General features: G+C 38.8%; 4 protein-coding genes across 6 annotated transcripts in view; 1 reads left to right on the forward strand and 3 right to left on the reverse strand.

The window, feature by feature from the left end:
• LOC131892116 (uncharacterized) overlaps nt 1–10,356 on the reverse strand; it is an 11,087-nt gene extending 731 nt beyond the window's left edge. The window contains exons 1-3 of the mRNA XM_059241877.1: nt 10,140–10,356; nt 1,497–1,649; nt 1,111–1,420 (exon numbers count right to left, since the gene is read on the reverse strand). Coding sequence (XP_059097860.1) covers nt 1,111–1,420; nt 1,497–1,514 — 328 coding nt within the window. The 5' untranslated portion in view covers nt 1,515–1,649; nt 10,140–10,356. The remainder of the gene's footprint in view (nt 1–1,110; nt 1,421–1,496; nt 1,650–10,139) is intronic.
• A 945-nt stretch (nt 10,357–11,301) lies between these two features.
• LOC131891772 (ctenidin-3-like) lies at nt 11,302–12,511 on the reverse strand. The gene is made up of 3 exons (XM_059241434.1): nt 12,200–12,511; nt 11,795–12,138; nt 11,302–11,454 (listed from the first exon to the last, which is right to left on the reverse strand). The coding sequence occupies exons 1-3, from the start codon at nt 12,215–12,217 to the stop codon at nt 11,433–11,435; spliced, it is 384 nt and encodes a 127-aa protein (XP_059097417.1). The 5' UTR covers nt 12,218–12,511; the 3' UTR covers nt 11,302–11,432.
• Nucleotides 12,512–17,045: 4,534 nt separating this feature from the next.
• LOC131892291 (armadillidin-like) lies at nt 17,046–18,600 on the reverse strand. 2 transcript variants are annotated; one of them, XM_059242096.1, is made up of 5 exons: nt 17,641–18,600; nt 17,490–17,571; nt 17,312–17,425; nt 17,233–17,272; nt 17,046–17,158 (listed from the first exon to the last, which is right to left on the reverse strand). In XM_059242096.1, the coding sequence occupies exons 1-5, from the start codon at nt 17,656–17,658 to the stop codon at nt 17,119–17,121; spliced, it is 294 nt and encodes a 97-aa protein (XP_059098079.1). In that variant the 5' UTR covers nt 17,659–18,600; the 3' UTR covers nt 17,046–17,118. The 2 variants fall into 2 exon arrangements, with proteins under 2 accessions (XP_059098079.1, XP_059098078.1); XM_059242095.1 differs by having other exon boundaries at nt 17,233–17,425; nt 17,641–18,170.
• A 7,119-nt stretch (nt 18,601–25,719) lies between these two features.
• Nucleotides 25,720–26,286, forward strand: part of LOC131892043 (probable G-protein coupled receptor CG31760) — a 38,295-nt gene continuing 37,728 nt past the window's right edge. For both annotated transcript variants that reach the window (XM_059241768.1, XM_059241769.1), the window contains exon 1: nt 25,720–25,849. The gene's annotated coding sequence lies outside the window, so the exon portion shown is untranslated. The remainder of the gene's footprint in view (nt 25,850–26,286) is intronic.

A 26,286-nucleotide genomic window follows, 5' to 3' on the forward strand; every position in this document is an offset into this window, starting at 1 on the left:
ATGTTGAGGGGGCTTTGCTCTTCATCTTCTTGAAGGCCACGTCCATCTCGGGTTCCGTGATGGGCCGCAAAAGGGGATGGTGTTCTTCTGGGCAGCCCTGGACCTCCTCCACTACTGTTTCCAATGTTGATGCAAACAGTTCTTGACAGTGGAGGAGGAATCTACTCACGGGAATCTCCGAGTTGGTGGCGGGCTTTTTGGCACGTTTGTACAAGCCCGCCATCCGGGACGAGGCCGATGAAGAGAGCAGGTTCTCCATTTCCAACAATTGTTTCAAAAGCTTTTTTTCTCAGACTCTTTTATTGTTTAATTTGCTTCCCTCTGATGTTCGTAGGGAATACGTGGGCTTTGTTGATCCGGTAGCATCCTTCAAGTCAGACTTGGACAAACTTTAAGATAGCATTCCAGATCAACCCTACAATCAAGGACTTGCTCGGTCTGCCAACTCAAATTCGTTGGTAGACCAAATATCACGAAAATGTCAAAAGGTTTAAACATACAAATTATAACATTTCATTTCAAAAGTGCTTGGGATTAAATTCCTTGTAGCGGTTAGGAAAGCCCGTGAAAAAAACAAATCATACCTAATTAATTGCCATCGAATTTTTTATTTCAAGTCAAAGGTACAGATATTTTTCGTAATGATTTTCTGTTGCCTAAAATTTAACAATTCTTTAATTCGTTTAGATTCTATCTTGTACCCAGTCTCTAATTAAAGCAAACTTGTGTTAATCCAAATCTGATTAACATGTTTTATGAGAACGCTTAAAAAGGTTTAATTGGGAGAGGAAAATAACAAACCACAACAAAATATATTAATAGATAAATCAAATTTATTTATGTTGTATAAAAAATGCCCGAAAATGAGCCATATGAAATATTTTAACTAGCTGTTGACTTGCATTTCATACAAACTTGGCTCCGTCCTGCGTTCTTCAATTCAAAGGTCTCCATAGAGCACTTGACCTTTCAGATTGTTTTCAGTGCATTAAAGGTTCGTTAGAAACCTCATAAATTTCGATGCCCAACTAGTTTATGCTTTCACGGGTGTATAATAATTTTTACTTAACTTGAAAGTGACAAATCTCACGGTAGCCCATTAATACTTACTCTTGGTTGATGGGTCGGTTTCTGAAGACGCCTCCAATTCCACCGCTATTTCCTCCTCCAAGATCACCACTATTTCTGCCGCCAAATCCACCGTCGTTGAATCTGCCGCCTCTAAACCCACCACCTCCATTGTTGCCTCCAAATCCACCCACCCCCACCCCAAATCCACCGCCATCATTGCCTCCCCCGAATCCGCCACTTCCTCCGCCAAACTGCCTCCACTTCCTCCTCTATTGCCACGGTTCTTTCCATATTGGGCGGAAGCGTTTTGAGCAGAAATGGCCAAAGCAACGGCCAGGATGGCCAAGAACTGAAATCACTCAATCTCTCGTCAGAAACTAGTAGATTGAAGCTCAACCATTAACTTGTTGGCAATCAGCCCTTACCTTGATTGGTCCTCTCATGTTAATTTGTGGAGATTGAATGTGTGTAAAGGAGGAGAGGTGGTTTTCATTTATAGGCAATCTGAGGCTTGAGACTCCCCATCTCCATTTATGCGGACGCCACGGGCCCAAGGGTGAAACATCTTTGGTGAGTACCTGCACAAAAGCCGATGTGGCAGATTTTTCGCCGGAGGGTTAATTAAGGTACTTCACATCTTGGTCGAAATTCTGATCAAGATCCCAAGGGGTAAAGAGACATTACAAAAGATGCCCAAAAAGGTGCAGATATACTTTTTTGCATAATTTGCTAATTTTCAGTTGTTTTGCACAATGGACGCGTTTCATCTTATTTGCACTATCAGCAGTTTTTGACCAAAAATGAATTGAAATCGTCTTTATTACCTTTTCAAGTCCAAAGCTGGTCTCAAAATCGCGTCAAGTGATTGTTTTCCAAAAGAAACAAACCTCCAATCAGGGTTGGCTAAAACCTGCCCAATCGATAAAACCCAAAATCAACCTAAACCCGCCCATGGGCGTGTTTTATGGGAGGGTTAATAGCAAACCCTTCTCAATTTTTTTATTGTTTTCCGATGACCTTCCTCTTTCTTTTTTTTCTTTTTTTGAGGCATAGATCAACATATTACGAAGTAGTAAGCCAGAGATTAACAAGCCAATTGCTAACTTTTCTCCTTTGCTGGGTCCTTGTCCAAGCGCTTAACTGCAGTGGATCATCGCCTCGAACGGCGGACCCTGAACCCTAAAAGGGAAAGCATGCATTGAACAAATTGTAAAAAACTATTGTGATCCAATGAGAAACAAAATCTCGCAATAAAGACTTTTTTTTAACAAAGTATTTGTATTTTGACCGAGTTTTTGCATGTTTTATTAGCAATTTTTAACGCACTTTCATTTGCATGATTGACCATATCTTGATGCACTTTTTGCACATCTTTATGCATCGCAATTCAACCACTTGACGATACTCTTTTTTTAACTTTACTGAATAACAACTTGATCTATTTTACATTGGTCGAAGTCCGCAATAGCTTTTGGTTTCAATTTCGTAAGCCTTTTCGTGACGTCAGCCTGAGCTGATATCTTTCATTACTATACATTTTCATCCTACAGCTATTACTTCTAAAACTGAACACATATTTACCATTGCTTTAATGTAAGAAAATAATTAGTAATTGCACATATTAAAGTATTTTTTATTATTATGATTTGGCAAGAAAGAGCAGTCCAATAAAGTAACCACTATCATAAACGTATGAAAGGCTAGTGAAAATACAGAATAAGAGAAAAAAGATTAAACCCGTTGAATATAATTTAAATATGAATGGCAATGCTGTTGGCATTTTTCAGTTTTATTTGAAAAATGAGACTGTTGTATAACGAAAGATGAGCATTATTGGTTTTGTCAGAGAAGAATAGTATTCGTGCGTGTTATGTCTTAGGACAAATGTTTTTGAATTTCTGAGCGTTTACTGACATAACGAATCGACGCTATTGTCTAAACCGAATTGGTCAATTTCTTGCGTACAGTTGACAAACTAACTTCTAAGCTAATTTTGTTTAATAACGTTTGTCGTCTTTCAAAATTGAGCGAAAGCACTTCTAAAATAGTGTTTAAAAGGTGATTCTTTTAAGAGCTTTAGGTCTATTTTTGAAGGGCATTTTATAAACTCGTCGATGTAATTCTCCTCTTTTTGAGGGAGACCGTGACATCACACCTGGCCGTAATATCTTTTTTCTATCTACTTTGGTGAAGAGAGCTTATGACGTCAACAATTGATCTCTTATGTTAGAAGTCCAGAATTGTCAAGTTTCTCAATCTTTTTGGTTGCCGTCGGCGATCAAACTAGATAAATCTGAACTACACCTGGAACATTGGGTGCAACTGGAAGGAAAACAGACATCAAACTGACAAGGTAAAAGAAGACAGAAAATCCATGGAAACGGGATTTACTGTTTTTGCATATTGCATCAATTTCATTGGCTTACTCCAGGGATGCCAGACCCTAAATTAACCTTTCAGGCTTGATGCGATGTATTTTTTGCAAATAGGTTACGTAATGTGGGAGTCTTTCTATTCTTCATCTTCCAAAGTACGTAAATGAGAGGCCAAGTTCATGCCCTTATCCAAGAATGAGATTGCAATTGTCTTCAAGATGTTTCTTATCTAAACAAGATTTCAACTATAGACAATTTGATTGCGCAATTTGTTGAATGAGAATCGATTGCTCCACATTATTTCTTTTCAGCAATGCAAAAAACATAAATTAAGGATTAATACCGTAAAAGAGTTTGATCTAAAAGAGGGATGGATTGAAGGCGAATTTAGAGAGAAAGACAGCGAGAAAATTACCAAGACAGCGAGAAAATTATCAAGACAGTTTAACCGAGTGTAAGATGACCAGGGCTGTCCAAAAGGTTCAAATGTATTATTATTATTCACTATTTCCATTTTTTTTGCATGATTTCCATTTTTTTGCGTATTTTTTTATTTTACACGACTTTTTCGAGATAAATCTTGTTTTTTTGGGACAGCACATCCATTCAAGATTACATCTCTTTGGCTTTCAAAGACAAACTGCTCAAAATAAATGACTTTTTTCAATACGTGGCCAAAGTACCTCGTGAAAAAAATGTTTATTCATCATCCTGTGGTGGGCTTAATTGTGAGTACTGCACAGTTAATGTATGACTCAAGCACAAATGTTTTGCCATGACGAAAGCCGCTTTTATTCAAAACGCATACAACATTAAGAGTTTTTTTAGTGAACTAGCATGTTTTAACCTTTTTGGTTTTGGTTACGCAGCCGCACTTGCATTTAAAAAAATCGTGTTATAACCGTTCGGGAGCGTAGAGTGCTTGTAGGAATGGTTTGCGCATCATTTTTGGACATGCTCTTGAATTTTAGCTTACCATGGCATTTTACTGCTTCATTATTTTGCCATTGGCTCTTTTCAAAAGAGTAGATTGAACTGGAAATATCTGCTATTTTTGCAAATATCTTTGCATTTTTGCTATTTTGTTACATCTTTAATTGCATTTTTTGCCCAATTTTTTGGCATTATTTCGACAGTCTTGCTAATTAACAATACCGCTACCACCCGCATGTACCATACTAATGTTTCTCTTTTTACAGTGCCTATATCTTTCCCATAACCTTTGCTCGTTTCTAAAGATTAAATACATTTTGTATCACTTCATATCATCTACTTCATGATTGCTTTTAAAGACTAACATCTTTCTTTGTGAACAAGGTATGACATTTGATATAAGTTTTGTCCTTCACATTACATAGTAGATACTTGTATATTCTCACTCGTAGCTCCGCCATTTTCAACATTATCAACTTTTCTACAACAGAACGAGGTGGATAGGTAAAGAAGGTAGATTGAGGTACATCTGTAAGTAAATAAGACGCTCAGCCGCATAGCAATTTCTGATAGGATTTTTGAGGACCGAGGGAAGCACAATAATGTTGCTAAAAAGTAGCTAAACTAATGGATTGCGAGGGATCCCCAGCTCAGTCAAATTCAATTATGCTAAGCCACAAGAACTAACCAGAGGTACCTCGAGCCTGGTCACTTTATAGAATGAGGTTTTCTGCTCTGGGTCGGCAAGAACGTTGGCCTGGACCATGAGACTTTTGAAGTCCACGGTGCATATGGTATTGTCCAAGGATCTGACTGGTGTTGTCATGATCCCCAGATCATGTTGTCCCCAGAGCCGTGGATCCTTTGCTTAGCCGAAGCCAGTAAGGAGAGGTGGATGTTTTGGTGTTGTGCCCTTCTCAAAAGGCGGCAGGAACATCCAAATGAGGAGCTATGGATTGACGAGAAAGTCTACATTTTGGATGGGCTTTCGATTTGATCTAGGGTAAAAGCCCTTGGCTAAAACATCTTTGCCTTAGATATGAATATCTTGTGAAGCATAACCACACTTTTCGTTCAATCAAATCAGGCTATAAAACATTAGAGCACTACGCTCCGCAAATTTCTTCACTTCTTCTAACCCAAACTCCATGTACATCCAAGGAGCTCTCCAGACAAGGAGGCGGACAGTGGCCAGAAGACAGACAACGAAAGGGCAATGTTCACTAGCCACTCAGTAGGTCAAAAAACGTGCGAGTTTTGTTAAAACCTTGCTATTCAGCTCAATAACGTTTATCTCTGTTATTTTCATCACCTTGTCTGGTGTTATGTTGTTATCAAACTGGGTGTATAATGTATAAAATACCCAATGTACTACACTATTCTATTATTTAATTCCTCCCTTTTTACCACCATTTTATTTATGGCGATTACTTGAACCGAACTCTAGCTGCTTTTGGCAGGTACACAAGCTTTCAGCCATTAAAAATATAATCTAAGAAGTGTCATGATATGTAGTTTGTATGGCCTTAACAACTAAGAGCCCTTTTGAACAATGAGATAAAAGTGTCCGGTGAGAAGTTTTTTGTTACAAAACTCTTGCACAAAACTTTGTTGACAGAAATATATCTGACGCATTTAAAAAGGGGTAACTCGGGCCTTTTTCAAATACATTTCATAATCAAAAGACCAAACATCACAAAGTTCACACCCATCATTCATATGAATTCAATATGTATCTAGGGTAACCTGATCATTTTTTAGTTGTTCATTTCTTCCACTTTTTTGAAGAACATTATCATTGATGTGGTTATAGGCCAGTTAACCATGTAAACCAACAACTTTACATTTTAGGCTCAAAATATGAAATAGGGCCCCAAGGCCTAATTACAAACACTTCACTTTAGTTAATAGAAAATAGACCCTATTCCTAAACCTAATCCCACCCCACCCCCCTTCCTTAACCCATTTAGCTTCCTCCCTCCCTCTCCTCCTACCCCCCACCCTCTCTCCCAATTCCCTCCTCTTCCTTCAAATACCCAATCCACCCCTATTCCTATAAAAACTCTCCTCCCTAATATTCCTTGCCCCACCCCTATTCCCAAAATACGTTCCTATTCAAATGTAGCTGCCCAACCCATTCCTCAAACCCAACCATCCCCATTAGCTCATGCATTGCCTCCAGTAGAACGTAGCTTTGTTGATAAGAGGGATTTTTTACGGTTGGAGAGGATGGTCCAAGATCTTGTGAACTTGGTCCGTCAAAAGAGAGGCCCGTAAAGGGGCTATATTTGAACGTGCATTGTCTGATTTCTAAAAAAGACAGCACAAAAGTTAAGATCTTAGAAGAACTAGCCGTTGAGAGAGAGATTGCATTCATCTCTATAACAGAAACCTGGCTTCGGCCAGGGGTCTTAGATGAAGAACTAACCATAGTTGGTTTCAACTTAGTTCGTTGTGATAGGATACGCCCTGATAATCCCATATTCCCACATGGGGGCGTATGCCTATATGTTAGGAATGATTTGCACATTAGTCATGTACAAATGTCGAATGGAGAAGTAGAGGTCTTAGTTTGTCATCTTCGAGGTCTTGATTTGTCTATTGTTACAATGTATAGACCCCCTTCTTGTTCAGCAAGCTCTTTTTCGTCAGCTCTCCAATTCACTGGAAATGAGTTGGACCTGGCAGTTTGCTCGAAGGTTTTCTTTGTAGGGGACTTTAATTTTCCGGCTAGCGTTGTAGAGTGGGAGGTTAGTCCTGATGGGTATATTCCCATTTCGAAATCGACATCTCAGTCGTTCGAAAAGCTGGAAGAATTCGCGATCTTGCGCAATTTCTCCCAGCACGTTGGTGTAGCCACTAGAGAGAATAGCGTTCTCGACTTGGTCTTTTCCAATGACCCTGATCTGATCCAGTATGTCCATGTGACACCTACTAATCTGTCAGATCATCATGTTCTTGAGATAGGGTCGACCATTACTCAAAAGCCGGCGTGCTCTAGAGTAAAACCGGCCAAAAAGGTCGGTTTGGCTAAGTTCAAGTTCAAAGATGAACATTGGCCGTTGATTATAGAAAGATTAGAAGAACTTGACCTGATTTCAATTCTGAAACAGGAATCGTCCATAGATGCAGCCATTGATAAGTTAGTTTCAGTTTTTAAGGAAGTTTGCTCCAGTTTAGCAATCTCTGAATGTGTTCCGAATGGTGGTACACGGACAAAAATTCCAAAATATAGGAAGACTTTGTTCAAAAAGAGTTGCAAACTAGCAAAAAGGCTGAAGAGCACTTCGAATCCAGTAATTGTGGCTAGTCTCCAAAAAAAGTTGGACGTAGTTCAGGGTAAGATTAAGGCCTCCATCGAATATGACCAGTTACAAACTGAGAGTAAGGTGGTTCAGGAGGTCAGGTCGAATCCGAAGGCATTTTTCTCTTATGCGAACTCTAAGAGAAAAATGAAACACTCTGTTGGGCCTTTTGAGGTTGATGGGGCAGCCATTAGCAATGTAGAGACTATGGCTAACATGCTTGGAGATCAGTTCTCTAGTGTGTTTTCAACCCCACTGAGTTCGGAAGCAACAGCTCATTGCTCTGAAGATGAGTCTGTTGAGATTGACATGGTTAGTCAAGCTGAGCGTTTAGATGATCTTGTAGTCACAGATCAAGATGCTTTAGAGGCCATAAGGGACTTGAGGCTTTCCAGCTCTCCTGGTCCTGATGGTGTGACATCTCAGTTTCTGATGAGATGCTCACTGGTTCTCGCTCCTGTTTTCTCGTACTTGATGCGCTGCATCTTGGATCAGGGCAAGTTTCCATCTTCACTAAAGTTAGCTCATGTTGTTCCAATTTTTAAAGGGGGAGATAAGTCGCTCCCCAGTAATTACAGGCCGATTTCTCTCACTTCGAATATTGCGAAGGTGTTTGAGAAGATCATGAAGTTCAAACTTGTTGAATTTCTTGATATTCATGAAGTCCTTCCTCCTAGCCAGCATGGGTTCCGAGCACATTTTAGCACGGTTACCCAACTGATTGAACATATTGAGCGGGTTATTGAGGGACTAGAGAGTCATGAATCAGTTGATGTAGTTTATCTCGACTTTGCCAAGGCCTTTGACAAGGTAGATCATGGGCTTTTAGTTAACAGGCTCCATGAAATTGGGATCCAAGGCAGGGTTCTCAATTGGTTAAAAAGTTTCATTTCTGGTAGGAAGCAATTGGTTAAGGTTGAGGGATCCCTTAGTGACATACATGATGTCAAGTCAGGTGTTCCCCAGGGTTCGATCTTAGGGCCCCTCTTGTTTATAATATTCGTTGCCCCGCTTCAAAAGCTTAGTATCACTGCCAGTCTCTCTTCTTATGCTGACGATACAAAGTTAGTTTCTGGTAGGAATGGCCAAGATTCCAGTAGCCTTGCAAAGGACTTAAATCGAATCTACTCTTGGGTAACTGAGAGTAATATGGCCCTGAACGGAATGAAATTCCGCTCAATGACATTTGGGTCAACTCCTTTAAATACTCCACTCGTAGATAATGGAGGTAAAGATATTGAGCAGGTCTCATCTATGAAAGATCTAGGTGTAGTCCTCCAAAATAATGGAAAGTTCGATGAGCATATCCAGCTGAAGGTGGGTAAGGCTTTTCAAATGTGTGGTTGGATATATCGCACGTTTAAGTCCAGAGATAGCATCACGATGCTAACTCTGTACAAGTCGATTGTCCAGCCACATCTTGAATACGCCTCACCCATTTGGGCTCCAATGAGTTCAGCAGGTTTGCAAAAGGTCGAGCAAGTCCAAAGATGTTTCACTAGGAACATCACAGGAATGAGAGAGCTCTCGTATTGGGAAAGGTTAGAACGGTTGGGATTGTACAGTACTCAGAGAAGGTACGAAAGGTATCTGATATTGTACGTTTTCAAAAGTATCCATGAGCTTTGTCCCAACCCAGGGTTTAGGGTCAATTCTAGTGACCGTAGAGGCTTAATGTGCGTTTTGAGAGCACCTTCAAGTCTTCGAGAATCCAGGCTAGTTCGAACAATGAAGTCCACATCTCTTCTTTCTCGGGCTCCTTCATTGTTTAATTTGCTTCCCTCTGATATTCGTAGGGAATACGTAGGCCTTGTTGATCCGGTAGCATCTTTCAAGTCAGACTTGGACAAATTTTTAGATAGCATTCCAGATCAACCCTACATTCAAGGATTAGCTCGGTCTGCCAACTCAAATTCGTTGGTAGACCAAATATCATATAAAAATTGAAAGGTAATAAATAGACGAATTATAATCTTTCATTTTAATAGTACTGGGGATTACATTCCCTGTAGCGGTTAGAAAAGCCCGTGAAAAACCAAACCAAAAAAAAAAAAACAAATTTGGCTTGTCAGTCACATCAGTTATCACATAGAAGAGCAAGGGACAACACTTTTGAAGGAAATACACAATTGACATTCTATTACACAGATTCACAGAGCTGAGTGATATTCACTCACAAATACATGCTACGAGCCCAATCATATGTCAATAATCTCAGCTTGTTCAGACTGGTCAACCTCTTTCTTAGTTTTAATGAATCCACGTCAAACTCTCTAGCTTGCTTGCATTCACAAGTCCTATTGCCAGGTCTTTGGTCTTTGGATGGCCAAGTCCTGGGAAATAAGGATGGGTGGTCTCTGGTCTGCAAAATGTAAGGCTTCTTGGGTCACAGTTGGGGACACTTTGTCACCAATGAAGGGTCATTCATGCCTTTCTCTTCAGTTTTGAGTCCTACCTGGATCTTGTGATATGATGTTTTCAAACGTAGAACAGACGATCAGAGGATATTTGATATCTTCAATGGCCAACTTCTTGAAATGGTTTGACAAAATGGTAGTGAGGTCAACCCATGGGCGGGTCATTGAGTAGTAGTCACATACAATGATTTATAAACGGATTTTATTTCAGATTTCATAGGACCAGAGCACGGTCGCTTCAAATTTAGCCCTTTCAATGTCTCGCAGCTGTTGATTGTTAGGGTGACTATGTGTCCAGGGTAGAGCCGTCCTTGGTACATCCATGAACGCCTGGAATATCGACTGGGACGTTGGGGAAGAAGGACGACTTCTTGGATACATCTAACTGTCACCGATATCTGTACATAAATGCTGAAGCTATTACCAGAGTTTCGCATATTTGAGCAATTTTTGCACAGCTTCAAAACGTGTGTACCATAACACTGCGCTGTAGCATTGAAATTACAAGCAAAACATTTACAGTAGCTCGTTCCCATTTTTCGAAGAAGGAACGCTAACCCCATTCCCTTTCTAATTGGCATAGTTATGCCTATCAAAAAGGCCAAAACTTGCTCGTTACTTGTTCCTGTTTTCGAACTCTAAAGTGAACTCTATTTTCTCCCTGAGCAACTTAATAAAACTTGAAGCTTTTGCGGTTGGCTTGAAATGACATCGAAAGTATTCTTGACTTTGAATCTTGCATTTGCAACGCTTCAAAGCTTCATTGTAACCACTGTAACATTCAGGCCTTTTGGAAATGTTCAGTCTTCAACAAACGGTGACAATTACTTACTTTTATGCAATGTGAAGGCGCTTCGATTCTCCTTTAAGGTACAACTCCTTTCGTATTTTGAGAGCTTTTGCGATTTTTGAAGATATATGCCACATTGGTTTAATTTCACTTATCTACATGTGGCATACTTTAAAAAATAAACTCATTTTATGTGATCAGACCTTTTGAAGAAGGGCCATTATGAGGTAACAGTCCTGATGTATAAACCATTTGAGTTTTAGGAAAATAACAGTTTGGCGTGGCATCAATACACTTTTATGAGGAACGGTTGTATATGAATTACTCTGTGACACCAAAATAACTGGACTCTAATCCATCATTTTTATTGGTGAACGATTAAAGCCCTACTTAAGTAACAATATATGAAATTTCAAAAGTGGAAACGTGATTTATTGAGCAATAATGTTTCAATTTGAAATGGAGGCAGTGAAAGGGCTGCTTTTAGTTATTGATGTCGCATCATGGAGGTGACATGATATTTTTAGTTCTGGAGTCGGGTTCAGCCAATGATTCGTCGGAGTCTGAAATAGCGAAACAAGCTGATGCATATCATATCCTAAATCATAACTTAATTTATCAAGTCTCATTTTCCTGCTTCCTGCTTTGTCGAAAAAATGAGGAATTGAAAGGATGGACAAGGCAAAATGAACCTATAGTTTGTTACAGATCTAATAGAATCGACAAAAATTGGCTTATGCCTTCAGAGGTAGAATGAGCACAACATTCTTCTTTTTGGACCAAATCAATTCCCAGCTAAGAGGTGCACAGTTTTACTTCTAGATTAAAGCCGTTTGATATGAGGCACGATATGAAGAACGATGAATTATTGATGTTGCCTAAAGTGAACCATTAAATACTTACGCTCGAATGATGGGTCGGCGGCCTCGAAAGCCTCCGCCTCCTCCAAATCGATTGCCAAATCTTCCACTATTGCCTCCCCGGAATCCACCTCCTCCAAATCCACCGCTTCCTCCTCCAAATCCGCCGCTTCCTCCGCCAAATCCGCCGCTCCCACCGCCAAATCCGCCACTCCCACCGCCAAATCCGCCACTTCCTCCACCAAACCCTCCGCCGCCACCACCACCCCCTGCACTGCCTCCGCCGAAACTGGCACTGCCTCCATTAGAAGGGCGGCGCCTCCTGCCATATTGAGCGGAAGCATATTGGGCGGAAATGGTCAAAACCACGGCCAGAATGGCCAAGAACTGAAATCACCCAACCTCACGTCAACAACCCATTGATTGTATTGATTGTTCGATGAATTACCTTGATTGCTCCTCTCATGTTGATCACTGGATATCGAATGTGTGATGGAGCAGAGATGGTTCCTATTTATAAGCGCTTTTGAGCTCAAGGCCCTCCCTCTCGTTTCTAAGCGGACGACCAAGCAAGATCAAGGGTGAAACTTCTTGAGCGCCGACACAAAAGCGGTTGTGGAAAATTTCCGCCCGAGGCCAAATTAAAATCCTACATCTTGGTGGACTTGACGATCAAGAGCACTTTGGTAGGGGGATTGTCAGAACATTTGAAGACAAGAAAGACTTACACTGGTCAGGGAGATTTTAGCTTGTTGACCTTAACCCTCGCCTGAAACTGCATTTCCCTCCCCAAATGCTCCCCCAATTTTGCCCTCTTAAATTGTCAACATTCTGATAATAAGATTCGAATGAGAAAAGAGAGACATGTTACAAAACTTCGCACTAATTACCATCCATTGGTCAATATTCTAAAATATTGGGCACTCGCTATTCAAGGTGAAATATCATCATGTGTCAGAGCTTCACAATCCAAATTTAGGTTGGAAAGACTAGCGTTGAATCTTTGCAATGCAGCAACACCTGCACATTTTGCAATTTGGTTACGTAATGGCTCCACTGAGTCTCCCCTGTTCATCATCGTCAAAAGTGAATGGGAGGCCAAAACTCACTCAGGTTTTTACCATACCTACGGTGAGCTTCTTGGCGATTGCAGCCTTGACAAGCTTTCAAACGTAGATTGATTGCAAATATTGTCTGGGAAGCAGTCGCACTATGGGGTCTTTTTATAAGATGGTCCGAAACTTCCGACAACTAATTGTTGAATCGTAGGTGAAAAGAAACACGCAACATGCCTGCACGTAAACAAAAAAAAAGTTGCTAAATGTATACGACCTAAAGCAAAGTCACGAGAAAGCCAAGCTAAAAGCATGATGCTACAAAAGTGATTCTGAAATAAATGTGAAACTCTAATTAGGCTCACATTTTACAGTCTCGAAAACGTCTAGCAAATCAAACTCAACTCGTTTTAGTGTACCTTGGTGTATTTCAAGGTTTAACGCTGGGACCATCTTAAATGCTCTTATATTGGGAATGACTATGATAGAAGTTGCGAGGGAGAGTAAAAATGGAACTTGCAACTTAATGAAGGAATGTTCAAAATCATGACTGTTGGATCTCTCAGAATAGAACAAACCAACTTTTGTCGACAACCCTCAAAATCCAGTTCAGTGGGTTGCCTCGGTAAAGTTTTTGGGATATTCACTCATAACACTTTGCGGAACATGTGCTCCACCAAATCAGTTAAGGCTGTTTTGAATATGAACTTGTTTATTTTAATTCATCGCCAGAGACCAATCATCGAAAGCTCAGCCACTCGTCTCGTCAATTGAGCACAAATTGTTAAAAGCTTCTTCCATGTCAAGTAGAGCTCCTATTCCTTGTAAGCTTTTGCTAATACCTGTGCGATGTTTCTATGAATTGTATCAACCTTTTAAATTTTCAAGCCACCCTCATCAGACCAACCTTCTTGTCAGGGATGCAATAAAGAGATAACGTCAAATGCATCGTTGGACCAAATTCGTTTGCAAAAATGACGTTCTGAGAACTCATTCCTCAGGATCAAAGTATTGTAGTCAACGAGTCACACAGAAAAATGCAAGGCAATGGAAAAATGTCATCAGAGGCCTGTTCTCCAACGCTGTTACATTTAAGGTAACGACTATACAAAGCAAGTATATTGATTAGTTGAGGCATTGGGGTTTTAAATGTACCTAACAAATGAACTCACACTCGACGTGGAAAATCCACTCAACAGCAATAGAAAATGGATTTCATAAAGAAAGCCTCATCAGCAAAAATGGCAGATATCAACAAGCTCATTCGTAAATGAAATCATACAGATATGGACGAACTATAGACTAGAATCTAGAGTAAAATTTTGTACTCTCCTAGCAACATAAAGAACTCGATTAAGGCCTAATTACAAATAGATATTGTCAGGGTTGACGGGTCGTTTTTTCGGTTTTAATGGGCGCGCGGGACGGGGTTTGTGCTTGATAGGTTTAATTGGGTTTTTAGATTAGATTGGTTTAATTAGTTTTTATATCAAATATAAAAGCTAGACCTTTTTTAATTTGAGCCAAAGGCAACTAACTAGAGGTAGAACTGTAGCTAAAAAAGTTACTCCCTTAACGTTACTTCGCTAAAACGGCGATCCTCTATAGAAAAAGTAACGTGTTACAGGTACCGATTTCTTGGGGGGTAGTTTCAGAGGTTGAAGTTTTTAATAAATTATCCCTGCTGATTTGAAACCAATACTTCAGGCAATAAAATGCTACAACAACAATAACAACAACAACAGTGTGGTAAATAAGTCATTGTATTTGAGACGGAACTTCTTAAAAATCGGACAAGAAACCTTTCGATGTATTTCTTTCCCTTATTTGGAATACGGCAATGGGAGGGCTAAAGACACGTTCCGTTACTGGACCGTTTCTTTTGTAAAAATGTAACACGTTGCGTGTAGCGTTACTCAAAAACTAACGTGTTACACATAAGGTTATTACTGAAGCTCTGCAACTAAATAACATCAAGGAATGAAGAGCAATACTGAACGCTTTGAGTTTCGTACCATTTTAGTTTATGAAATCGAGACATTGCCCTTCCACTTCTATTTTTGATCCAATTACAGCCAAAAAAAGACAAAAGTCGTAGGAAAACAAGGGAAACAGCCTGAGTACTTTATCATGGAACTCTTAATGATCATTGAGTCGAGGTTTCCCCATGCTTTAGTTGGATGACTTGATGCAATCAGGTTGAATTTCGTCGAAATGACTCTAAATTGTTAATGAGGGCGATCAAGTTTGACAATGTGCCTTAAATTGCTCTATAGTAGGCGTTATCCTGCATAGTAACATCTAGCAGGCTCTAGACATAGTAGACCCTAGGTGGTTATTCAGAGAAGGGTCACTCCAACCAAGCCACTTGAGACATTATTTTGGTAGTTGGGCAGAAGGGTGTTGGGCCAATTGGGCCGACTTCCCTTGCGTCAATTATTTTCAATCAAAGCAGACAAACAAGCAATAAACCCCCGGGCTTGCTGAAATTGGAACTTTTTTGAGAGTCATGTAACTAAATGTGTTCAAAGCCAATCCCCATTGCACGCATCAGGCAGCCTCGTGGGAACCAAAAAATCTCAGCATGCCATTTCTCTGACTTGCCTTCTAGTATAAATCCCAGGGAATATTCATTAATATGTTAAATGAACCAACGACAAAGGTCTAATGCTTATACAAGTGAAAGCATATGTTAGCTTAACAATTCCATGCTCACATTGTATGAAATCAAGTGCCGAATTCGTTTGAAATGATGCCAAATTTGTAAGTTTAATAGAACCACATTTTAAGAAACCAGCCCTTTCAACGGTAGATGGCGATAGCTTCGGGAATTGATGACGCCACATTGACAGCCCTAATTGGTAGTAAAAATATACACCACGCGTTCACTTTCTTAAAAAAATGTTATTTTGAGATCCTAATATCCTCCTCAAGATGTCCTCAACCCAAGGAACAATGATTTCATGAAAACAATAATCAGATATTTCTTGCTTGCTTTAAACCTCCAAAATAAATAAAAAAACCAAAGTAATTCCAATTTGTTCATGACTTATTTTCGTAACTTGAATCGGCTGAATTTCATAATTAAGAGCAAACAGTTTTGACGAAAACTATAAGCTTTTTTCCCCACGCTTGTTCATGAGTCTGGAGGGGAGTGGGATCAATTACCCATTTTAGGGAGAAGGGACGTTCCGCACGAATAAATAGCGATTTTAGGTGACAAGACGACCATCAAGAACGTGAGGCAAGAGGTTAATAACCCAAGCAACACATTAGCTCACATTGAGTCTGGACATAGGCTTCCTACGTTACACGAAATTTGGTTTACGTTCTGCACTTCAGAGGGCGCATCGTGAAACAACCTCTACCAAATAAAGGGCCGATTGGGTTGATTCTTCTTTATTGAATTGCAATGAGTTTGAGTCGTTTTTGACTAATTCTATCAAGATCTTATGTATGTTTAGTGACCCAGGTCACATAATGTCCGGAAATGTAACGAGTAGTTTATTTAACAATCTAGTGTGCCTCTTCCCCATTTCGTTCGGGTTGTCTCACGTCAGAAATGAGGGCCCCTATAGTGGAATTAAAAACACACAAAAAACGTTCTTGGGTGAAAAAGAGGAAGTTGTTAGAGACTCTTTTTAACTAAATTGAATGGTCGCCATCTTGTTCATTTACATCTAGACAAAATAAGTCAGAAAGAAAAGAAGAAAACATCCGTGCCTCTTCCCCATTTGGTTTGGACTATCTGTCGTTAGAAATAAGCGCCCCTATTAAATCGATTGGTCATGATGCGATGCATCGATGGCCTCTTTTTGGATTCATGACATATGAGTTTGCCACCTAAATCATGAACTTCATCAAATAATTATGGCCCGAATTCAAAGCAAGCAAGTTCAACGATGAAAACTCCTTGATATCAAGTTAGTTTTGAGTCATACGTAGTACACTTTTAGACGAAAATTACAAGAGGAGTGGCATCGTACCCTTAAGTGATGAGTAATCAGTACCCAAGGTGAGCTTTGTTCGAGACAACCAAAGCAACTGACGGTGTCAGATTTGTACATTAAGACTGAGACTCGTTGAGACGTCACGTAAGTTCCTAGCCCACCAAAGCCTATTGTGTTCATTTTCTCCCGTTGGAAAACGGGCTAATCTTTTCTTGTCAAGAGTGCATTCTCAGACAAGTTGGAGCCTGAAACTCTCAAACCAGTTTTAGACCGAAAAAAGTCGATTGGATTGGAAATTTCTCATTTATTCTGGTCGGTCGGCATCATTTGAGCATATTCAGATATAAGGGTGCATTTAAGATTTATCCTCGGAATCCATTGGAGAGGATCAGCCGAGTCACACTAGACGGGAAAAATAGAAAGTGATACTTTATATGAAGTTCAGGAGCGAAATGCCATTTTTGCTCTTAACTTACGCTCGAATGGCTTGTCGTTTAGGAGAGCCTCTGAATCCGCCTCCACGGCGAAATCCGCCACCACCCCGTCGAAACCCGCCTCCTCGGCGAAATCCGCCTCCACGGTTGAATCCCCCTCCGCGGTTAAATCCTCCACCACGGTTGAACTTGTTACCACCGCCATATCCACCGCCGAATTGGCGTTTTTCTCGACCTAAAGGAAAAACCTGCGTTTAATCCGCTTTGGTCTTTTAAAGGTAATTCGTTCATGGTCTTACTGAGAAGTTCAGATTCCTCGGCAGGGGCGGCTAGAGTGAATTGGGCGTAAACGGCCACAAGCACAAAAAAGAGGACGATAAACTGGAAGGAAGTGTAGGGTGAATTTTTCTACTTGAGGATGAGAAAAGAAGGTCGTCCAATTCAACTCACTTGAAAGGTTTTGTTCATTTTGAGCTCGAAATTGGTAATGATGCTTGAGTCTGGAGAAAACGCTCTATATAAAGGGGATGTGGATGGATGGTCAAAGGGGATTTCCCCGTGAACATATCTTTTACTCGGACTGGATCAGGTTCTGATTTCGTTTGAATCTGGGGCATGGCTACGACACAAGATTCCGGGGGAAAGAGTCTTGTTTGGCGGTTGACGAAAAAATGAGACACGGGGAATAACGTTAGGTCCGAGTCTATCGTTGGAGATTTACTTAGGGGAAATAATCATGATGGGCGATGGCTTTTAAAGTCACGAACCATTTACGACGGCTCTTATACGTCTGAGCTTGTTTAAGAAATGAAGGTTTTAGTTCATTCGTACGTGAAGGAAATCCCTCGTCCGACATTATGATTCATGCATGCTAAAATTATTATTCTTCATGGACAGACGTTGTTACGTAACTTCTTGGAAGGCTTCGAAGAAGGCAATCGCGAAAATGAGCTGATCATTTAATGATTCATGTATTCCAAAATGGGTCTCCAATTCGCCAATCTCGCGAAACTGACTGATATAAATCATTGTTGTATCCAAGCGACCCACAAAAAGAAGGTTCGTTCAATAATTTTGCATCAACACAAGAGGAATTTTATACTTCTTAGAAGTAACTTATTATCAATTGGAAATATTTAAAACGAATTATACCCGTCCCCCCCTCTCGTGTACATCCGGTGTTATTGATGCTCAGCAACTATAAAATGGAATTCTTCCACGCTATTAATCAACAATTCAATGGACCGTAAAACGATGGATGGAAAAGCTGCGAGAATATTGGACGAACGTATTTACTTTCAAGGCGATCGTTCTTTAGACTTCAATTCGAATCGCTCATCATGCTTTGGGCCTAGACCCATTGAAATGCAAGCCGACAAGGCCCTTGGCAGTAAATTCCGTCCATTGTAAAAGGTGTTAGGCCTACCCTCGCAACTGAATGCAACAAAGCTCACTGAAGAACAAGAGAAATGCCGATCTCACCTTTTCCCGTGGTCGATCGAACAATCTCTACCCTCTTTGGGATTAAGCTTGCAGCTTATGTAATGAGAAACTAGGCAAGGGAGTTATGAAAATCATCTATTCCAATACTTTCTATTTGTTAAACGCCAGTCAGGTTCAGCACATTGATCAATTTGGCCATATTTTGTTTTGCTGTTCTGAATCCATCGTTCAAGGAAAGGGGAGGAATCTTGACCATGAACCAGAGCAGTTTTCTAGAATCTTCTACTCTCGTTGGTATTTGGTGGATGTGAGCTAAAAACAGCCAGGCAAGGTTCAAATGTCGATAAAGGGACAACTCGATTGCCGGGCATCAGCGTTAAAACTCATTGTGATCTAGAGCTTTATTTTTGGTGGACCTTTTGAAGTGCATAAAGAGTAAGCATTCTTGGACTGCCAAAGGCACTTTTTGGGTGTTCACAGGCACAGGGTTAGGCTCACTTCCATTTCCACAATTTTAAGCTATAGCTACTTTATACTTCCGAGTCTTTAAAACTGCTTTTCATTAATACATCGTTATTTGTAATCATAAAATAAAAAAAATGCTTTTCCAGTTGAAATTTCTCTTTCATTTGTACTGATTTGTATGCTGAGGTGTAACTTCAATTGAGTTTAAATTTGCACTAACATTTCCAAGAAATTGAACCCAAGTTACGAAAAAGTGGAAATTGTAGAAAAGGTAGCCGATTTTACCAACTTAGTAGAAATGGTTACCATTATTCAAATTTGGAAAAGTATAAAATGTTCCGTATTTTGACCATTGAGTAAAAAAGCAAGGAAACAAGATTTCCATGATTATTTCATCAAAAGACGTGAAACTTACAACTTCCTATAGATTTTTTAACATTTTTGATTTTATTGTTTGCAAAATTAGCGAAAAATTATTATTAAAACTGGTCACAACAGTCAAAAAAACATTTAAACCCGACCCAAATTTATCGCAGTGTTATGACGAGCGCCAATGAAGAACAAAAACTTATTTTTCCCCAATAATAACCATTCAGGTAATCAGTCCAAACATTTGGCCCAAGAAGGTAAAAAACCTAGGTTTAAAGTACACAGTTAGCTTCTTTCACTACCTTCTCATAAAAGAAAAAAAAATGTGCATTACATCCATCAACCTTTTGTTATCTACCATGAAGTAGGAATATTGTGTGATTGGAGAAGAAAATAAGCCTCACTTAAACACACTTATCGCCAGGCAAATGAAACGCTTTTAGTAAGTGGTCTAAAACAGTCTTTGAAAGATAACCTGCTGTATTTCTAGACATTTTATTGAACAATATGTACTCGCATACATTTACCAAGCAAGATATCATCATGTATACGGGCACGTTTTGAAGCGTGAGAAATCAGAGGAACAATGTGGTGGTAGGTAACATTTTTTATGTTGTTCATAAAAGCACTTAATGTACCGAAAAACACTTTCTCACTTCGCAAGTTACTGTGATACAGGGGAAAATTGAATTTTGTGTTAGAGAGAAAAAAGGATTTTTTCTCTAGGTTTGCTCAGTTTACGATGAAAATTAAACTTTTAGAAGGGCATACAACTTTAACACCCAGAGTAAAAAATAGGGTTTTGCTGGCTAACAATTTAAATACAGAATGGCAACAATTATCTACAGCCTTTGCATTAAGGAGACTATTTATTGTCACGATGGGCCATGTTAGCGTCGTAAGTAACATAAGAACTACTAACATGAAAGCGATAAATGCCGATAGATATTTATTTACCTTCAGAGCATAAATGATGGTAATATAAAGTAATAACTGATTTGGGGCAAATGCAGGTAATGAACAAGGTTTCAGGTAAGAAATATAGGACTCTAAACGCAATTGGTTGGATCGAGATATTGGATAAGACCATTAGGCTAGTAGTCCCACATTCTCAATTCTCAACGTTACTCACCGTTCCTCGTCATTTGTGGAGGCTTAGAAGTTACGTAAGAGTGGGCGGTGAATTGAGTTATGGAGAGGGAAAACACGCATATTTCTGGACAGTACAAGGAAAAAGCAAAGTTAGTCCAGTTTAAGAACTCTTAATGCATTTACGTAGAGGCTTCAACTTGGAAAATTTAGATAGGACCTAATTTGGGGACACCAGCTTTTGAATATGCTGTTTTCATCTATACGTGTATTTAAAGGTTTTGATCTACTGAGTATGTGGATTTCAGAATTTAGAAGATCTTTGGGATAGACAACAAACCATCATCTCGCTTCACTTCCTGACAACACAAAAATCGCTCCTTTTTTAACAAATTAATAAAAATGGTTTTATTTTGTGAGGAGGCGTAGGAGAAAACATTAGGTGTAGAAATTCAATCCAGGTTTCTCTAAATTAATCGGTATTTCTCAATGAAATACAACCTTAAAGATTTCTCTCTCCATTTTTTTGGAGAAGAAATGGCTGAGTATTGAATTCCTCGCTTTGACTTGTTAGAGTAAATGCAATGCGCTCCTTATATTGACAACATTCTTGAGCACCGGATTTTTCCCAATGATTTGACTTCTTCAACCCCATTGAGAATGATACGCACAGATGTACACTCCATTTTATCACTTGGCTATTGGCTTTGATAATCTACGCAGTTCCAGACATGAAGTACGAGTAGTTCAAACCGTAGAATGAAGTGATTGTCATTCAATACATTGTCATTTGATTGGCAAATATCTTGCCAAATAGACGTAACCAAAATTGAGATAAATGAAGTGCTAGGCCAATAACCATATAAGACAGAGAAATGGGAAAAGAAGATGACGTCATGACCATTTTTTGGGAGATCACTTGAACTTTTGGGGATTTAAAGCTCTTTGCTAAAGAATTGAATCACAGTTACAGGTCGTTAATACTAGAAAAAACAATGCACTTTCATTAGCTGCCACATTAAATCTCATTAACTTACATAAGAGAAACTTTATACTCTGAAAGAAAAAAACCTGTTTTGGACACATTTTGTCACCTTTAAGTTTCCTATCAGGATTATGAGCTGCATTTTGATTTGTTATTGCCAGGGCTCGACGATTTTTATTTCTGTTTTAAATATTTTCTTTTGGAGATTTTTAGCTGTCAAAATGTTTTTCGGGCAACTTCTAATCTTGCTGAAAAAATTACCCGCGCCTGTGTACGTGGTGGTGGGGGATAAAACATGAATGAACCCATTAGAGAAGCGAGTTGACTAGCCTGGATTTTTAGGAGGGCTCAAAAGTGTAAACTTTGACATTCACTACCATTGACTGTAAAACCTGGTTGAGAAAAAAAGCTCATAGATATTTCTGAAGATGCATTGTAAACAATGCCTTCTGCACCTCTTTTAAATACTGTATTATCCCAATCTTTTTTGTTTCGTGTAATAAAATACTCGTTTTCTTATTCTCATATTTTTCCTACTTGCCTTTTTGGCAAAAGTTCAAGCTTTTTCTGAAAATGCAACTAGAATCCCAATACTCTGCACACAAAATAGCAAATAACGATATATTTGCATTTTATCCGAGGTTTCTTCACCCTGAAAGATAACTGCAATAAAGTACCCTTAGTAACCAAACTTTGATCTAGAGACCTGCATGGTTTAGGGTAGAGGGTTAGTAGTTTAGGGTAGTGCTCTAGTTTAGGGTATCAATTTGGGGGTTTCAAATTAGGAGACAACTAAGAGGGCTTTTGATTTCAAAGAATAATAAAACATAAAGAAACCATTGGTAGTTTCAAGTTTGAGAATTTTTTGCTCTTGCGATTTTTTTTTAAATAATAATTTAGTCATTATTTGGACCTCATAACTAATTTTTTTCACGAGCCCTGGTTGTTCACAGTATTGAAAAGTAGATCAGTGACCTTCCAATAAATGTCAATGGCCAGGGCTGTCCAAATAATGCAAATACAATTGGCGAAAATACAAAAAAATGTAACAAAAGAGCTAATAATAATAATAATAATAATAAAACATATAAGAACTATTGGTAATTTCAAGTTTGAGATATTTTTGCTCGTTCGATTTTTCTTAAATAATAATTTAGTCATTATTTGGCCCTCATAACTAATTTTTTTCATGAGCCCTTGTTGTTCACAGTATTGAAAAGTAGGTCAGTGACTTTCCAAAAAATGTCAATGACCAGGGCTGTCCAAATAATGCAAATACAATGGGCAAAAATACAAAAAAAAATGCAACAAAAAGAGCTAAAATGTAGATAGTTCTAATTCAACTTGCTTTTTCAAAAGAGCCAGCAACAAAGTGATGAATCAACAAAATGCCATGTTATGCAAAAATTCAAGAGCATGTCAAATTAGGATGTACAATTTTTCTCCAAAAACACCTCACTCTACCACATGATTACAATAGGCCTTACTTCTTACTTAAAGATAGCCACGTAGCCGAAGTCAAAAAATTAAAGCATGCTGGGTTACTAAATATACTCTTAATTCTGTCTGCACTTGAAACAACAGTAACTTGCTTCATGGCAAACAATTGTGCTTCAGTTGTGCTTCAAAGATAACATACCATGGAAATGGAAATAAATCATAAACAAGATGCTTTGGCCATGCTCCGAAAAATATTTAATGAATAAGCTCTCCAAGAAGCAAAATTATGACACAAATTAGGAAAAAAAGTCATTTGAAAGAAAAAAAAAACACATATCATGATATGGTAGAAGATTACTTGTTTATCAGTTCTTCCATATTTTAAAAAAGGTGCAAAATCATTGGAATAAGCTAAAGTTTTGGGCCAAATTGTTGAAAAGAACACAAAATACTACAAAAAGATGGACAAAGTGAAAAATAATTCATTTGCATCACCTGGACAACCCTGGTGATGACTCATCAGATAGCTGCTACTTAACGGAACCAATAGACAGGACTAAACAGGACTATAGATGCTCTAGGCATAGATACGCGAGTTTGAGAATACGTCATCAAATTCGACCGATCTGATTGGCTACCAATTGTCAGCAAACATGGGCTTTGTTTGGAAACCTTCTCTACAGGGAGTCAATCGCTTCTAAAAAGAGGTCACACATTTGCAAAGCAAAATAGGGTAAAGTTTTGAATGATTTATGACAAACTTGATCCATCATGGATTCAACCAACTCATTTCACAGGGTTAAGAGTGTCTTTCATCATTACAATTGAATTAGTCTGGTATTTATCAATAAAATGTACTTGACACACTGATCTTTTGCATGCTGCGAGTCTTAAGTTGGACTAGAGCACTTCAAAATAGAAAGTACTATGGTATTCAACAAATTAAATTATTAAGTATAAAGGGACTTGTTTCTTGATAGACTCAGGAAGCACACATGTGATAATGTAAATCTAAATAATCTAATGAAATATCATAGCAATCTAAACGTATAAAAAATGGGTTCAGAAAGGATTTAGAAAGTAACAAAATAGAAGTAACAATCTAAAATGCTTTATCTATGAATCAGCTCGTCTTCAAATAAAATTTGGCAGCCTCCTTGAAGAAAATATTCAATAATCCTTGTCATGATAGGACTTTTTCTTACACAGCGCATCATTTCAAAATCTGTTTGGAAACTTTTTAGTTCTACTGATCATTTACATTTTTGAATTGGAGCCACTTGTCAAACCTCGCACGTCTCTGAAACCAGGGTCCCTAGACAGGACAAATTTCCCTCGCCGAATATCCTAGTTACCTAGTTTCATTATCAATTTTCCTTGGTGGAATATGCTGAACGGAACAAATGAAATTAAGGATTGCTTGAAATAAAAATTATTAATCTAGACCATAAAAAACCTGCGTAAATGAAAATGACCCAACATCGCGAAATTATCAGCAGAGGTTTTCTCTTTCAATTAATTGTGTTTTTGGAGCATCTGCTCATCTAGCTTGGAAGAATTCCCTTTGATCCTCACGTTGTAATAAATGATCGTGAGCATTTTGAATATGAGAATTTGAGAAATCTCAGGGAAACTTTGCGCCTCCAAAACAGTTTCACATGATTGATAGGCCTACAATAGCTAAGTGAAAAACTCATTTTGTTCAAGTTTTACCATTCTCAGGGCGTCATTCATTCGTGAAATGAAAAAAAAAATCACATTATATTTGAAATGATATCAATTGGCTATTATCCGTCAAAGGCCAAATGTCAGTTCTGGCTTTGAAGAGTGTCAAGTAGCGCCCATTGCAGATTTTCTGGACCCTATTTAAATCCCTTTGATCTAGAGGGCTTGTCAGAGATAAGTCACTCCAACGAAGCCACTTGAGACTTTTCTTTGACCACATTTTGGTAGTTGGACAGCAGGGTGTCGGGCTGATCGACTTCTCTTGCGTTACGCAGTTTCAACCAAAGCAGGCAAACAAGCCATCAACTCACTGGCTCCCTGAATTCGGAACTTGATTTTGAGGATCACGTAACTAAATGTGTTCTAAGGGTTCAAAGCCGATCCCCATCGCACACACCAGGAAGCCGCGAGGGAGCCAAAAAAAATCTCTGAAATCTCGCCAGTGTCGTTTCTCTTACTAGCCCTCTACTTCGATCCATCGACACAAATTGAGATAAATGACATTGAACTAGGAAGCTGAAATGGGGGAGAAACTGAAAATATTCCATTTGATAACTTTCTTCAAATACTCATTTTCTTCCGTCTATAATTTTAGCATATTTCATGACTTTTACTTTTCGAATTGAAAGGTTTTGTACCTCGTTGGAAAATTCCAACCATAAATTCTCAAACCTTGCAAAGCTAGTGAAATTAAATATCCAATAAATTCCCAAGTTCTAATTCTATCTAAAATGACTCAAAACATGAACAATTTTGTGAAATATAAGGCCTCGAAATCCGTCCCTTTGACAGACGAGTCTACCAGCTACAATTCGTTCCAATATAATATACAAAAAGTAAATACATGTCTACTATTGAACCCTCAATCTAAGTTTACAGTCGTGTTGATAATTCAATTAACTAAACTCGTCACCCAGATCTCAATCCGATTCAATCATTATTGTTTGGGTATGCAACATTCATGGTCGAAATCGGAGTTTGTGTTGGGATCACTGATTGTAGATGAGCCCAAAATGAGCAGTCCTGTCTCTTTCGTTATAAAAAAAACGACTGCCGACCATGACTCAGGTTAATGGGAAGCCTCAAATTTATCATTATAAAGTGAAAGTTTTTGAGCGTACATTAGGACTTTGGGACAACAGGGTAAGTTTGGTATAACAATCACTTTTATAGTAAGAGAAGGGGCATAGCGAACCTCGTCGGAATATTCACACATATCGATATTGTTTCGTCCCCCTTTTTGGATTGGTCATACAGTGAGCGTACTGAATTTTTGCACTAACTAAAATAAGGATGATAGCTGATCCTTTATTTCCAATGAAGTCATATTAATCGTTCTTTCAGTGCTAGTTGTTGTCTTCAAACAAATCAAGCATTGAAAGTTACATAATAAAACACGAACATTATGAACGAAAGTGAAATGACTGAACCCATCAATTATCCTGCTTGCTGAATCGAAATGAAACGCACCCAAAACGTTGATGGAATCATCAAAACCAATGCAAGCTGTCAAGAATTTTAACTTGTATAGTCTGCCAAAAATTGATGGAAAGCTTTAATAAAGGGAGGACTTCTCCAGG

Source organism: Tigriopus californicus, chromosome 12, assembly GCF_007210705.1.
Source record: "Tigriopus californicus strain San Diego chromosome 12, Tcal_SD_v2.1, whole genome shotgun sequence".
NCBI lineage: Eukaryota > Metazoa > Arthropoda > Copepoda > Harpacticoida > Harpacticidae > Tigriopus > Tigriopus californicus.